We start from the raw sequence: 14,709 nt of genomic DNA, 5'->3' as shown, positions 1-14,709 counted from the left end.
GCCAAAGCATCTGGTCGGTCACATGTATAAATAAGAGCATTCTGTGGTGTGTAGGACAGAAAGGGTCCTGTACATTCAAGAGATCGATTAACTAGCACCATTAAATAAATGTTCTTTGACCTGGTTAGCTGTAGAACAGAATTTTATAAACAGGTGCACATCAGACTATTTGATCCATATTAAAGAGGACATTTCCCCTATTACTCTACTTAGTACCACTATCATCCCCAACTATTGGCTTTTGGAAGAGTTTGCCAAAAATTCAATCCTGATACGTTTATTTTCCTTAAAATTATAGTTGTTAATTGAGAATAAGGTGTTAAAAATTCTTGTTAGGACAAGTTGACAGTGTTCAGAATCTGTGTTCTCTGGGAGTGAAAATTCTAAATACAGATGAAGAGTTTTAAATTCATTTATTTTATTTCTTTATTAGATTTATATGACCACCAAATCAGAAAACCCAAATATATATTTATTATATATATTTATTTATTATAATATATAATATAATATATTATATTATAATATAATTATATTATTATAATAATAATAATATATATTTATTATATATTATATTGGCTTATATAATTGTTTTTTTTTTAAATATAAAAATAAGTAATCAGGATGCAAATGATATAAATGAAACTATGTTGTGGGGGATTTCTTTCTTTGTGGTCACAACATAGACCCTGATTTCTTTGCTGCAGTGTTGGTAATAGGATACGTTACTATAAGGTTGTCAAAAGATTGTCAAATTAATACATATGAAATTCTTGGAATACTTTAGACCAGGGCTGTCAAACTTGTGGCCCACGGGCCGGATGCGTCACACGCTGCCCATGCCCAGTTTAGCGAAGGGGAAAAAAGTCCTGATACATCATGCAACACTGCTGGGACGATGTGAGTTTGACACCACTGTTTTAGACCCATGTAAAAGCTGATTTTTTTCTTAATACCACTTGTATGTGCTCACTATGGCTAGATCCATACCATATGTAACAAGCCACTCATGATTTAAGACACTGCCTAAACCAACTCAGTTCATTCAATAAATCATGATTAAAGCAACCTCAGCTTAATGTGATATGTGAATCAGGCCTATGACTAATGTCATACAAATAAACTAGCTATGTTCCTCTATGATTGATGTATGGAATTCGTAATACTCATATATTAAACCTGATACAGCTAGTCTTTGACTTACAACTGGTAAATGTTTGAAGTTATGATTATGATTAACCCAGATCATAACTTTGATCCATACGACCCAGATTCAAAGTTCTGACAATTGGACCCCTTCCATGCTCACATGACCAAAGCTTGGGCACTCAGCTACACAGCCACATTTACAGCTGTTTGCATGGTCATGTGACCATGTTTTACAGAGGTTTTGCAAAAACTGGCACTTTTGGTTTTTGGCAAAATTATACCCATAGCAAACCATTGGTTCACTTAATGACCAGTTGGGACTGCTTAATGACTCCTGAGGTGGACTACCCTATACTGCCAAATCCTAAAGACAATAGTATGCTTTTTTTTGGTTAAAGCTTGACTTCCATTTATCAAGCCTATTTCATCTCTTTCCTATAAATGCTATTTTGTAAAAGTCATGATTAATTTGTCATTATTAAGTCAAGTTTATTATTACAATTAAAGAACAGCGTAGTAAAGAAAATAAAACCAGAAGGATAAAATTAATGAAATAGAATTAATAAAAGTCTGGCAATTTAAGTGTTGCTGCGCTTTCACTGTGGTCTCACGGAATTTGGCTACTCTGTGGGTGAAAGGAAGGTTGGAGACTGAAAGAAGATAGTTCATATAATGTTCTTCTCTCCTTCCTGAGAGACATCAAAGCAGAGGTAGTATGTAATTTAGGTCCAGATCCCTATACAGTTGCCATGAAACAATAAATGTTAGGTGTTTTCTATTTCCCCAGAATCACATGGGTAGGTTCTGTTCTGTTAGTGAAGCGGCCTCCAACCTTTTGGGTACTAGGGTCCAGTTCCATGGAGAGAGATTTTTCCATGGACCGGAGGGGGTATGGTTTCATGTGCTGCCTGCATCCCTTAGTTGGGGCTTAGCTTGTTTGTGTGAACTGGTTTCTGGCATGCTGTGAACCGGTGCCAGTCCACGGATTGGGGGTTGGGACTCCTGTGTTAGTGAGCATTTGGTGAATTTGCCCTCCAAAGGTAAGCCTATTTATTACTGGCTTCCAAAAAGTCCTTATTCAACCTGGGAAAAGTTAGTACCTGTAGGTAGCTTGTGGATTGCTTTTTGGTATTAGCATTGTACTCTTACAGGAAAGACCTTAATTTGGTATTTAGTATCATTCAACTTTTTTGCGGGACTGCCTTTTTTTCCCTGGTCAAAAGCAGAAGAGAGAAATAGGTCTATAGTAAACTTGGAGCATCTTAATCTCTGATTCACTGCTAACACCCATAGTGACAAGTAATCATGTTTCAGAATCAGTGGAACCAGGCTATTAAGAAAGAGAGTTGTCTTCAACCAATATATAGTATAATTACTAACTGCCATGCTCTTACTTCTAGAATAGAATAGAATAGAATTTTTTATTGGCCAAGTGTGATTGGACACACAAGGAATTTGACTTGGTGCATATGCTCTCAGTGTACATAAAAGAAAAGATACGTTCATCAAGAATCATAAGGTATAACACTTAATGATAGTCATAGGGTACAAATAAGCAATCAGGAAACAATATCAATATAAATTGTAAGGATACAAGCAACAAAGTTACATTCATACAGTCATAAGTGGAAGGAGATGGATGATGGGAACGATGAGAAGATTAATATTAATGCAGACTTAGTAACTAGTTTGACAGTGTTGAGGGGATTATTTGTTTAGCAGATTGATGGTGTTCAGGAAAAAACTGTTCTTGTGTCTAGTTGTTCTGGTGTGCAGTGCTCTATAGCATTGTTTTGAGGGTAGGAGTTGAAACAATTTCTACTTTGGGCATGCCGGTCTTGAGCTTAAGCATTGTGGTAGGGACTCTTTTTGGATCCACGAATATGGCCCTTAAACATTTGATTTTCTGATTGCAGGAGATAATTAATATTAATCAGATAATTAATATCTGATTTTCTCTTCTACAGATATTCCTGAAATCCCTGAAAGCATCTCGTTTTGCAAATCATTACAGGTAGCAGACTTCAGTGGAAACCCTCTTACAAGGTAATTTTTGTAATTTATAGATCTGTGAATCCTTTCCAAACTTTTTTAAAAGTGTAAAATTGTCTTTTTCAATTTTATATATCTTCTTCAAATAATAGATTTGATTCTACTAAAGAAAAATTGGTGTTTATAGTTAAATGAAATTGCCGTTGCCCCAAGAAGAATTAAAAGGTATACAGACATGTTAAAAATTGTGTTGGTACTAAACTCAACAACAAAAGGAAAACATGAATTAAGGGATCAATATAACCTCAACTTTGATAAGCATAGCAATAAAGAAAAAAAGGGGGAAATTTCACACTACTCACATCTGAGGACACATATGACTTACAAACAGATACCTGCGATCTGCAGTAGCTGGTTGGAACTCACCAATGATATAGAATCCGGAAAAATTCTTAAGCAGCTTCAGATGTTGTAGGGAAGCTTGATAGATGTCTCAGGACTATTATTTAATACCTGATTAGCACATTTATATAATTGTACGGTAGTTCTGGGGGATACTTCTGAGCAAAAGATAATAAGATGCCTCAGTATTTAATTATTAATTTGACCATGCAGTTTCCAAAACAACAACAACAACAACAACAACAACAACAACAACAACAACAACAACAACAAAACCCAACCAAAAACCCAACCCCATATGAAATGCTACATTTGCTGCTTTGAATGGATATGAGAGATGACTATACTTGCTAATTGTCCTGGAGAGCAAACTCAGAAAAGAAAATTGGCTGGCAGATGCCACTGTAGCACTGATTCAATGTGGTGCTTCATTGCCTCCCACTCATTAAAAGTTTTCTGATTGAGACAAACGGTGTAGCCCAGACAAGTTAAAATGTTTCCTATTCTATCCATCTTAACCAGTTAATTGCTTCCTGTTAAGTACCAAGAACAGGGCTGATAAATTGGCTCCTTGGAGATAATATCTCATGTGGAAAGAAAGCAGTTGCAATTCACTGTTTCATAAGATGTTATAGCCAATGCAGACAACCTGTGGCCACCAATTCCTTGTTTTTTTCACCGTCTCCGAACCCCCTTCTGATCACACTGTCAGTTTCAGGGTATACTTACCAAAAACCCATTTCAATGTTTTAGGTAGGACACTCACTAAAATAGTTATGTGCCTTTGAAAAAAGGTTTAGCATACTTAAATCAAAGTTCTTTCTCTGAGAACTTTAATAGAAATGTTTTTAAAGCCTGAGGTGGCTCAGTACATTTTGCATAATTGCCCCATCTATTTGGCTTACTTTTCTCTCTGCCATCTTGAATTGCAAATCCTGGTCATCAAATAGTTGTCCATCTTTGCTCTGAAAGTTGGTATTTAATATGCAGGAGTCCCTGTTTTAAAATGAGCTCTTACATAGAGTGACCACTGTCATCACACGAAAGACCAATAAATGTTTAATTTATTGACTTGGGTTAGTCTGTTGAGATTCACTGCCATAGCTCTGCTGTATTTCAGTGAAGTAGTGATTTACTTTAAAAAAATAACTTGTTCTGTATAGTGTCTTACCAACCTTTACTATATAGGTTTGGAGAGAATATCTGCCAGGCATGAAGAACCAGAAATGAGACCAGGAATTGATCAGAGCGATGTGTTTCATGGCTACTTGTATATTGACAGCAATCTCACTAGAATGATGCAAGCACTGCAGAAATTACTAGATAAATACAGCAAGGCTTTAGGGCAGATCACCTTTCAGTCACTTCCTTCCCATCAGCAATTCAAGGCTAGCCAGCCTTTTCACTCCTCCCCTCAAATAAGCTCCAGATTCCATCAATATCCTTGCTTATATTGCCGGGATGGCAAACCTATGGCACGCGTGCCACAGCTGGCACGCGGATCCCTCTCTGCTGGCACGCGAGCCGCTGCCCAGCTCATGTCACATGCACATGTGGTGGGTCACATGCGCATGCGTGGGGGGGAGGAGTGTGTTCCGGAAGTGCGGAAACGGGCCCATGTGGGGGGTGGGAGTCGCAGGGGGGCATGTGTGTGTGTGTGTGTGTGTGCGCGCACATGTGCGGGGGCATGCGCATTGCATTATGGATGCTGGCACACGCTATCGCACAGATGCACATTTTTGGCACCCGAAGAGGAAAGGTTAGCCATCACTGTTATATTGTTTTGGAAAAATAGTTATAAAGAAGAGTGACTCTCTTCTTTGGTCTGGTCTAAGCTGACCTCAGGTTCTAATCTCACCTTAGGCATGCAAGCTACCTGCGTGACTGTGGGCCAACTCATGTCACAGGGTTGTTATTGTGAGGGGAAAAGGAGGAGGAACGAATATTATTCATGTTTAATGCCTTGAGTTATTTATAAAAATAATAAAGGCAGGATAAAGGGAAGAGAAGGGAAGGAATGGAACGTTGGAAACAACAATAGCTTTCCAAAGACCCAGTTAATTCTAAAATCATATATCCACAAGTATTATTGATAAACGAAGCATGTTCTTTCATATTATGAATACAATCTAGAGTATTAAGGCTTGCTGTGGATACATGGTTTTTATTCTATTCATGTCTCCAGGAGTGTTTGCTTCCTGCTTTGTAAAACCAAATATACTATTTCCAGTAAATAAACTTGAAATGTTAATAATGCCAGCTTTCCTTCTGGAGAACTGAATTTACCCTTTGTCATTCTCAAGGATAAGTTTTACTTTTTCTCTATAGGTTGCCTGAAAGCTTTCCTGAATTACAGAATTTAACATGTCTCTCTGCGAATGACATCTCTCTTCAAGCATTACCTGAAAATATTGGAAAGTAAGCTTTTTTACTTACAGAATGTTTGAAACCTAAAATGTGTCACAGATGGACTTTAGATATAAATTTAGATCCTCATGAATATCCAGACCAAGGGCATTATTAATATCCTGGATCACTTGCAACTGGAGTAGTGGGTCTACTAAAAATGTCACAAGGAATCTCCATTTCAGCTTCAACTTATGAATGGCATCAAACACTATTTCAGTCTAGAATCCTTTTCCTTTTGCCCGAGGATGGTTTTAAATCTATTCTTTTCTATATATTTAATGAAAGAATACTGCCCTTTAATAAACATATGTAAAACATATAAGCATAAACAGTAAAATATGGGAAATGTCAAAATGACATGATGCAGATAACATGTCTTGCATGAAAATATAAACTTACAATTCTTCTGCATATAATTTATTTATTTATTTATTTATTTGATTTATATGCCACCCTTCTCCGGAGACTCAGGGTGGCTTACAGTGCGTTAAGCAATAGCCTTCATACTTTGGTATATTTATACAAAGTCAGCTAATTGCCCCCACAATCTGGGTCCTCAATTTACATGTTGGTCTCTTTCTGTATGTTCATGTTTGTTGATGCTTGGTAGAAATAGTTCCGTCACCGATTTTTCCTTGCTGTTTCAGCTGTTTCCTTTTGAAAATTTTAAATTGTACCTTAAATAGCATTCAGAATGGACACTTTGCAAAGTATGTTAGTACATGCAAATAACTTTTCCATATAATATTAACACATATGTGGCTGCTTCAGACTTTGTCAGCATGTAGGTGCATGCATAGCTATTTCATTTGCTGGTGGTACTAACTGAAGTAGTGCCAACCAAAGACAGTCTCTGCAAGTATTCCAGACAATGCCATATTGCTAAGATAGTGCAACTTTCTTTGTGGAGAACATCTTTCTAACATTTTGCAGAGCTCTTTCTTTTGGCCAATATGTTTGAAGTTAGATAACTTGTAGCAGTCAGCATGAATTTCTCGAGCTTGTGTGGAGCATGAATTTCTATTCACTTATTCTTGCAATACTATTCCTTATGAGACATAAAAGCAGGGTCTCCTTCCAAATTGTGATTGTTTCTGATGGACAGAATATTTGACATCACTTGAGCAGTTTTGAAAGTACCAAATTCAACATTTGAGAATCCAGTATAGACAGGGAAATATAACATTGTCCAACTGAATATAGTAACGTCTTCGGTATTCCAGTTTGAGGGGCAGGAGCAAGATAGAACTCAACGTGTGATTAATAAATGTCTAATATATCCCAAATGTCAGGATTCCGACAGATGCTTTACAAATTGACACCAAAGACGTCTGGCTCATTAAAAAAAAACAAAAAACTCTGATATGCCAGTCTGTTAAATGTGTATCTCTGAACCTTAGTGTTTCTTAACAATAATATTAAACTTTTATTAAACTTTTGATGATGATTTTGTTCAATTTTGCTGTCAGTTTTACTGTTCTGTGTTAAAATTCCTAATCTCCAATAATTTGGATGTACTCAGAGTGACATTTTTTAATTGCAGGGGTTATAGTTCATTGGATAATGAGACTGTGAACCCAGGGAAAGCATGTTTGTTTGTTTGTTTGTTTGTTTGTTTGTTTGTTTGTTTGTTTCTTTAGTACAATTATTTTATGCTGCCTAATCCATTGAATGAGATGAGTGGTTAAATTTTGAGATCCAGAGAATAATTAAAAAAAAGAAGGAAAAAGCAAAAACAAGGATACTGTATCTTGGTTATACAGGGACGCGGTGGCTCGGTTGCTAAGACACTGAGCTTGTCGATGGAAAGGTTGGCAGTTCAGTGGTTTGAATCCCTAGCGCCGCGTAATGGAGTGAGCTCCCATTACTTGTCCCAGCTTCTGCCAACCTAGCAGTTCGAAAGCATGTAAAAAATGCAAGTATAAAAATAGGGACCACCTTTGGTGGGAAGGTAACAGTATTCCGTGAACTTTTGGCATTTAGTCATGCCGGCCACATGACCGTGGAGACGTCTTCGGACAACGCTGGCTTTTTGGTTTAGAAACAGAGATGAGCACCATCCCCTAGAGTCAGGAACAACTAGCACATGTATGTGAGGGGAACCTTTACCTTTACCTTATCTTGGTTATCTCAGACCTTCCTCTTTCTCACTCTCATGTATTCTTCATTTTCACTGCTGAAGTGAGAGGATAACCTACAGAGTAAGAATGTGACAAATTAGGATTTCTGTGAAATTGGGGTTGGGCGGGTTAATAAACACTTCCGCACAAGATGGTGGAGTGATCAAAACTGCATGCCAAAAATTGAACATATGAAACTGTTTCTCGCATATCTGATGGGCAGATATGCAGATAACAACAAGGTACAAAACAAGGTTCTCTTCATTTGGCATAAATACTTTTCAATCCCCCAGTTTATTTCTAATTCACATTGATAGACTTTGGTTTTAAAAGAAAACTGAAAATCCCGGAGGATGGAATCTTTTCCTAAGCATTTCATTCTATAATTCCTGGTGAGGATTTGTTTGAAGTTAAACCACCTTTTGACTGGAATAGAAATGAGGATCTGCAGGGTGAAATACAGCTAGCTACCATTTAAAATCAATATATCTTTCAGAAATAAAAGTGGCATTTTTTTTTTTAAAGTCAAGATAATTTTCTTCAATTTTCAATTTTTATTGCATGGAGCTTGTAGATTATTGAACAGGATGTACCGCTGTAAAATTAGACTTCATAGGTGAGAAGAAAAGAATATAAAATCATACTTGAAAAAATACCCACACTTGTTTTTCTCTTTTCTAAATGTTCTCTTTTTTTATAATATGCAATCTGTTAAGCCCACGTACTAGCTCAAGAGTTTTGATATTCAATCTCAGATTGAAAAAAAAGTATTTTCCCCTCTTTTCTTCAAGTTTACTTTGCAATTTTGCTATCACTTAGTGTTGCCTGTGTATGTCATTACCTAGGGAAGTAACATTTTGGTTGGTCATCAGGTATAAAATTATGCTTGAAATATATTCATGGAGCAATACAGTTTATAGCTGAAAACAAACATATAAGTAAGTACTCAGTCCTGAAAAGGCAGAATAATTCTTTATGGCATGTACTCAAAATACATTTCATATAGTATAATATTTAAGTTGTATAGCTATAGTTCCTATCCATTCACTAAGAAAATTGAATTAAAATTAAATGAGAAGGATCTGTTTTCAACCCCCACTCCCCCAATCATTTAACATCTTGAAACTGCTTGCATAATCAGATTTCAAGGTGTTTAAAAGTGGGAAAATTAAACGTTGAGATCTGGTTTGTTTGTCTGATGGTTTGTCTTGGTTTATTCTTTACAGAAATAATTCTATTTCTCTCACAACCATTGAAAGTTATGATGGTGTCGGTTCTTGCTCTTAACAACCATTGCAGCATCCTTGCAGTCAGATAGTGAAAATCTAGACATTTTGGCAACCGGCATGTATTTTACGATGGTTGCAGCATCCTGGGGTTACGTGATCACCATTATAACCTTTGCTAGGGGGTTTCTAACAAATAAACCAATAGAGGAAGCCAGATTTGCTTAACAATTGCATGGTATGCTTAGTGACCAGAGTGATTTGCTTAATACTTGGCAGCAAAAGGGTTGTTCAAATTGGGCACAGCTCATTTCATTGCATCACTTGTAGTTGTAGGTTGAGGACTACCTATCGCGAGAGACTCTTTTGGTGGTCTTCTCCAATAATCAGTAAAAAATACTGCTGATGTTTGAAGAAGGTCGGTCTGCAGGCAGGCTTTTGCAGCTTCCCCAGAATTGCAGTGTGCTCAAGTTCGTCTTTCTTATACTGTAAATAAGAGGTACTGTCTCTCCTCATCCTGTAGTATAAAATTGCTATTAATATAAAGAACTCCACAAGATTGTGGTGTTCTCTCTGGATAGCAATAGCAATCGCACTTAGACTTATATACCACTCCAAAGTACTTTACAGCCTTCTCTAAGCAGTTTACAGAGTCAGCATATTGTCCCCAACAGTCTGGGTCCTCATTTTACCGACCTTGGAAGGATGGAAAGCTGAGTCAACCTTGAGCCGGTGAGAATCGAATTGCCGAACTGCTGGCAATCAGCAGAAGTAGTACTACATTACTGCATTCTAACCATTGTGCCACCAAGATTCTAGTTTCAAGGATACTCTCTGATCGTATACTGTACAGGTAGTCCTTGACTTACGACCACAATTGGGACCAGAATTTCCATCGCTAAGCAGGGTGGTTGTTACAGTAAGTGAAGTGTAGCCGATTTTACTACTTTTTTCCCCAATAGTTGGTTAGTAACCACTGCAGTTGTTAAATGAATTACCTAGCCATTAAATGATTCTGGCTTCCCCCATTGACTTTACTTGTCGAAAATCAGCAAGAAAGTGATCACATGACCCAACAATACTGCAATCCTAAATGAATACAGCCAAACTATAGGACTTATAGCCAAAAAAGAATTTACCAGGGTGATAAAGTCTTGACATAGAAGGAAGCAGAGCTGGGATAAATGTGCTAACTTTATTCCTCTATCACCCTCTCTCTGTTGCCTTCCATTTGTAGAGGGCACACGGCAGCAGGATTGATTTTTTCTTCTTCTTACTCTAGGTCAGGGGTGTCAAACTTGATTGTCACGGCGTTGTCACAAGACATATCAGGACTCCCCCCCCTTCGCTAAACAGGGCAGGGACGGGACCAGCACATGGCACAACCAGCCTGCGGTCCGCGAGTTTGACACCCCTGCTCTAGGTGCTTTGTGTGTAACTTAGAAGCCTAGTTTTCAGGATTCTAAATCACAAGGAGCCTCAGCTGAATTACTTTCTATGTACATACAGAAAGGGACAACCCAAAAGCAACCCATTTCCTCTGCATGAATAAGGAGAACACATATTTAGAATTCCTGATATGGCCGTCTGAGCACTATCCACATTTTACTGTTAGTGTGAGATCTGTGATTTAATATATTTATTTTATTGCTTAATCTGTTTTTGGAATGCTGAGAAACCAAATTGCATTTTGCAACTGCAACATTTTCCAGAACCTGGAAATGGCTGTTCAATTAGATGTATACATAACATGTGTAATTACTAGTTAACAGCTCTAATGCATAGCCAAAATTACTTTACAAATTCACATGTGAATGAAAAACTGCTGTGTTTAAGCATGGCTCTAATTTAAAACTGAGCCAACTTGCTTTGGAATGTATTCCCTAAGGCTCCTGATAGGTTCTTTACTTCAAACCAGAAGTGACATCTGGAATACTCAAGGAAGAAAGCAACAAACTTATTTATTTAAGAAATTGCATCTTCTCTTTATGTTGATGTGGCTATTAGCTTGTATGGAATATTTAAACATTCCTAAAACATATGGTTTCTGAGATTTGGCTGAAAAACTCTTTTTCCACGATAGTGCACATATATTGGTCTTATTTCTGACCTGATACATTTCTAGAATAGGCCAGGATTATAAATCCATAATTCTACAGCCCAATCAATAGGCAATACAGGTGGTCTTCAATTTACTACAGTTCATTTAGTGACAGTTCAAAGTTACGACCTCACTGAAAAAAGTGATTTATGACCATTTTTCCCACTTATGAAAGTTGCAGCATCCCTGTGGCCCTGCGATCAACATTCAGATTGTTGGCAACTGACTCATATTAAATGATAGTTGCAGCGTCCCAAGATCATGTGATCCCCTTTTGCAACCCTCTGACTAGCAAAGTTAATGGGGAAACCAGATTCACCTAACATCCATGTTACTAAATAACTGCAGTGATATGGCAAGAAAGATAATAAAATAGGGCAAAACTCATTTAACAAATATCTTTTTTTAGCAATATAAATTTTGGGCTCAATTGTGGTCCTAAGGTGAGGACAACCTGTAGTTGCATTGATTAAGATTGAGATCTCGCATATCTGAATTCTGGGAGGTTCTATAAGAGAAGGAATTTCATAGCCAAAACCCTCCGAGTTATTTTACTTGGTGAGTAAGAAGGTGGATCTGCTTAAAAGTGTTGCATACTGACTCAGAGAATTGAGAAAAGAGAAAAGAGTATTCTTTACCCAACTATTAAAGAAGGGTAGCACTGGAGCAGGACTGGGGCAAAATGTCACCTACCAACCTGCAGTTTGCTTGGTAATAATGCAGATAGCAATGTATCAATCCCTAGATTAAGAACAAGTTCTGTTCCTAACTCAGTATTTAACTCAAATTTGTATTAAAGTTGGAACCCTTATTTACAAATGGGCCATCCGCCATTTTTAGTAATTTGCAGCCTGGTTCATATCTAGGGGTTATCCTTAAATACAGCATTCTTAACCTGAGGAATGCCTGTATTAGAGTAAGTGAAATAAAATCAACAGGGAACCACTCAGAAAATGACAGGTCTAAACAATTTGGCATTTTAAATGATAAAAGCGCCAAAGGGAGACCCTGACCAAAATGGCTAAGTTAGATTTTATTAGCAAGTTGCAATTACTGTGTTAAAAGTTTATAATTCAATTTTGCATAGTAAGAAACTAGTATGCTTGCTAATACTTATCCAAGAGTTCAAACACATGCACTGTGACAGATAAGCTCATTTTTCTTTCATTTTATACTTCACTAGCTACAGTTTAATGCTAGTATTTTTTTCCCCCCTGTATATACATATCTGCCAACTAAAGCAAAATTTTGTCACCTGACAAATGTGGCTCTAGCATATGGCTATTCTTTTAAGTTCTCTAGAACTTTTTACAAATGATTACTGTGGCATTTTTTTCTGGAATCCATTACCAAGGCAAAAGCAGCTATGTTTTAGAAAATGCGGATATATTGCTATTTTTATTTTGAAATTGAAGGATTAAAGCAGATTATAGCATTGGGGAAAATATCCAATTCTTTGTGCTCCATTTAGTCCTAAATAAAGCCCAGAGAGGGAAAATGTTACTATGGTGATATAGACTTTTACTGTATTATGAAGAGGTGACAATGAAAAACTTACCCATATAAGGTCATTTACAGTGAGAACTCCATTATGAAATGCTATGAATAGAATCCTTTTAATTGATCGTTCTGTGACTAATCCCTGAAATATTAACGATCAAGCCAATAAATAAAATTACTATACATTCAGATTGCAGTGAACATACTACTGAGGAAAATAGTTTATATTGTCTTGAAAGTATTAGGTAAAAAAAGCATATAATTTATCTTCTGTAGAAGCACTCTTTTTTATTATGCATATATGTATGTAATTATTTGATATACACTTAAACACCACAAAATGTACAGGTATGTGGAATACGTTTGATAACATACAGGTAGTCCATGACTTAACTACCACAGTTGAGATTGGATCTTCCATCATTAAGTGAGGTGGTTGTTCAATCTGTTGCACTCTATTTTACAACTTTTGTGCCATGTTAGTTAGGTAAATCACTGTTGTCGTTGAATGAATCACGTGGTCATTAATTCAATCCAGCCTTCCCCCATTGACTTTGCTTGTTGTAAGCCGGCTAGAACTGGTGATTACATGATCTTGGGATGCTGCAACCGTCATGAATACACATTGGTTGCCATGCTCCTGAATTTTTAACATATGAGTGTGGGGATACTGTAATGTACAGTATGTAAATGTGAGGACTCTACGCAGACACAGAGGCACGTGCATTCGCGCGCGTGCACACGCGCACACACACACACACACACACCCTTTATATATGAATTCCCCGGATTTTAGCTATCCTCTCAGTTAACATACAGATTCATCTCTTTCACTGTATTTACTGCTTTGAGAATGAGACACACAAACTTCCTGCTTTCTTGCACTGATTCACCTTCTTTTACACGTGCTTCCTGGGATGTGTGAAACTTGACTTTTAGCTAATTTTACAGCAATTTTTTTGAATAAAGAAAATTGGGCACTTCCGAGGAGCGTAGTGATCTGGCCTCTTTCATGGCAGGTAGGGCACTTGGAGTGATGAAAGCATAGTGGCACAGCCCCGCTAAGTGATCTGTAGAGGGTAAAGAGAATGACATTGATGGAAAGAAGGGAGATCTGTTATCAAAGCAACAAGTAGATGAACATTGCTTAATCCCAAATGAGAAGGGAGAATTCTGAAAATGTCTCAAACAGGCACCACCACCCCATTTACATTAATTTAAAAGAAGGAAGAGGGGAAGCACAGTCATACTTGCAAGATTCTGTTGCCAATGTTAATAAATGTAGTTTTAGGCCCATGTAGAGCTTGTTTGTCTGATCTAACCCATAGGGTTGTAATTTGTCAGTCCAGAAGAACAAAGTGGAGGACCGTCTTCTACCATCTAAAAATTCTGGTGTCTCTGAGCATATTGTTCCCATCATTTCTGCTTCTTGCTGCTTGGCTTACCTGATCAGAAATATTGCTTGGTGCAGGTTTCAATTTATGCGAAAATCAGCTTAGGTAATATATTTACTTGCTTACTTAGACTTTAAGGAAATGCTTGGGACGTTCTATTTACAACACCTACTTTTTGTTTCCTTTTGTAGCACTTTTTAAAGTCACAAAAGGTTAATCATATTTATTCTGTCTCTCTAGCCTCTATAACCTGGCGTCACTGGAATTAAGGGAGAATCTGTTAACATATTTACCTGAGTAAGTATTTCTTCTGTTTGTTTTGTATGCATGGACAGCATGAATTGAGAATCTCTTGTTCCCTGAATATGGAAATGAAATTAAAGAATAGAATAAATCTTTTAGCAGGAAATAGATAT

General features: G+C 37.1%; 1 protein-coding gene across 1 annotated transcript in view; it reads left to right on the top strand.

Annotated features, from left to right (window-relative positions):
- Nucleotides 1-14,709, top strand: part of LRRC1 (leucine rich repeat containing 1) — an 81,295-nt gene that overhangs the window by 29,257 nt on the left and 37,329 nt on the right. The window contains exons 3-5 of the mRNA XM_070954801.1: nt 3,117-3,195; nt 5,872-5,961; nt 14,534-14,590. Coding sequence (XP_070810902.1) covers nt 3,117-3,195; nt 5,872-5,961; nt 14,534-14,590 — 226 coding nt within the window. The remainder of the gene's footprint in view (nt 1-3,116; nt 3,196-5,871; nt 5,962-14,533; nt 14,591-14,709) is intronic.

This window comes from Pituophis catenifer, unplaced genomic scaffold, assembly GCF_029215685.1.
Source record: "Pituophis catenifer annectens isolate HBS135680 unplaced genomic scaffold, rPitCat1.0.hap2 SCAF_1, whole genome shotgun sequence".
Taxonomy (NCBI): domain Eukaryota; kingdom Metazoa; phylum Chordata; class Lepidosauria; order Squamata; family Colubridae; genus Pituophis; species Pituophis catenifer.
This window is presented reverse-complemented; position numbering and strand designations above follow the sequence as displayed.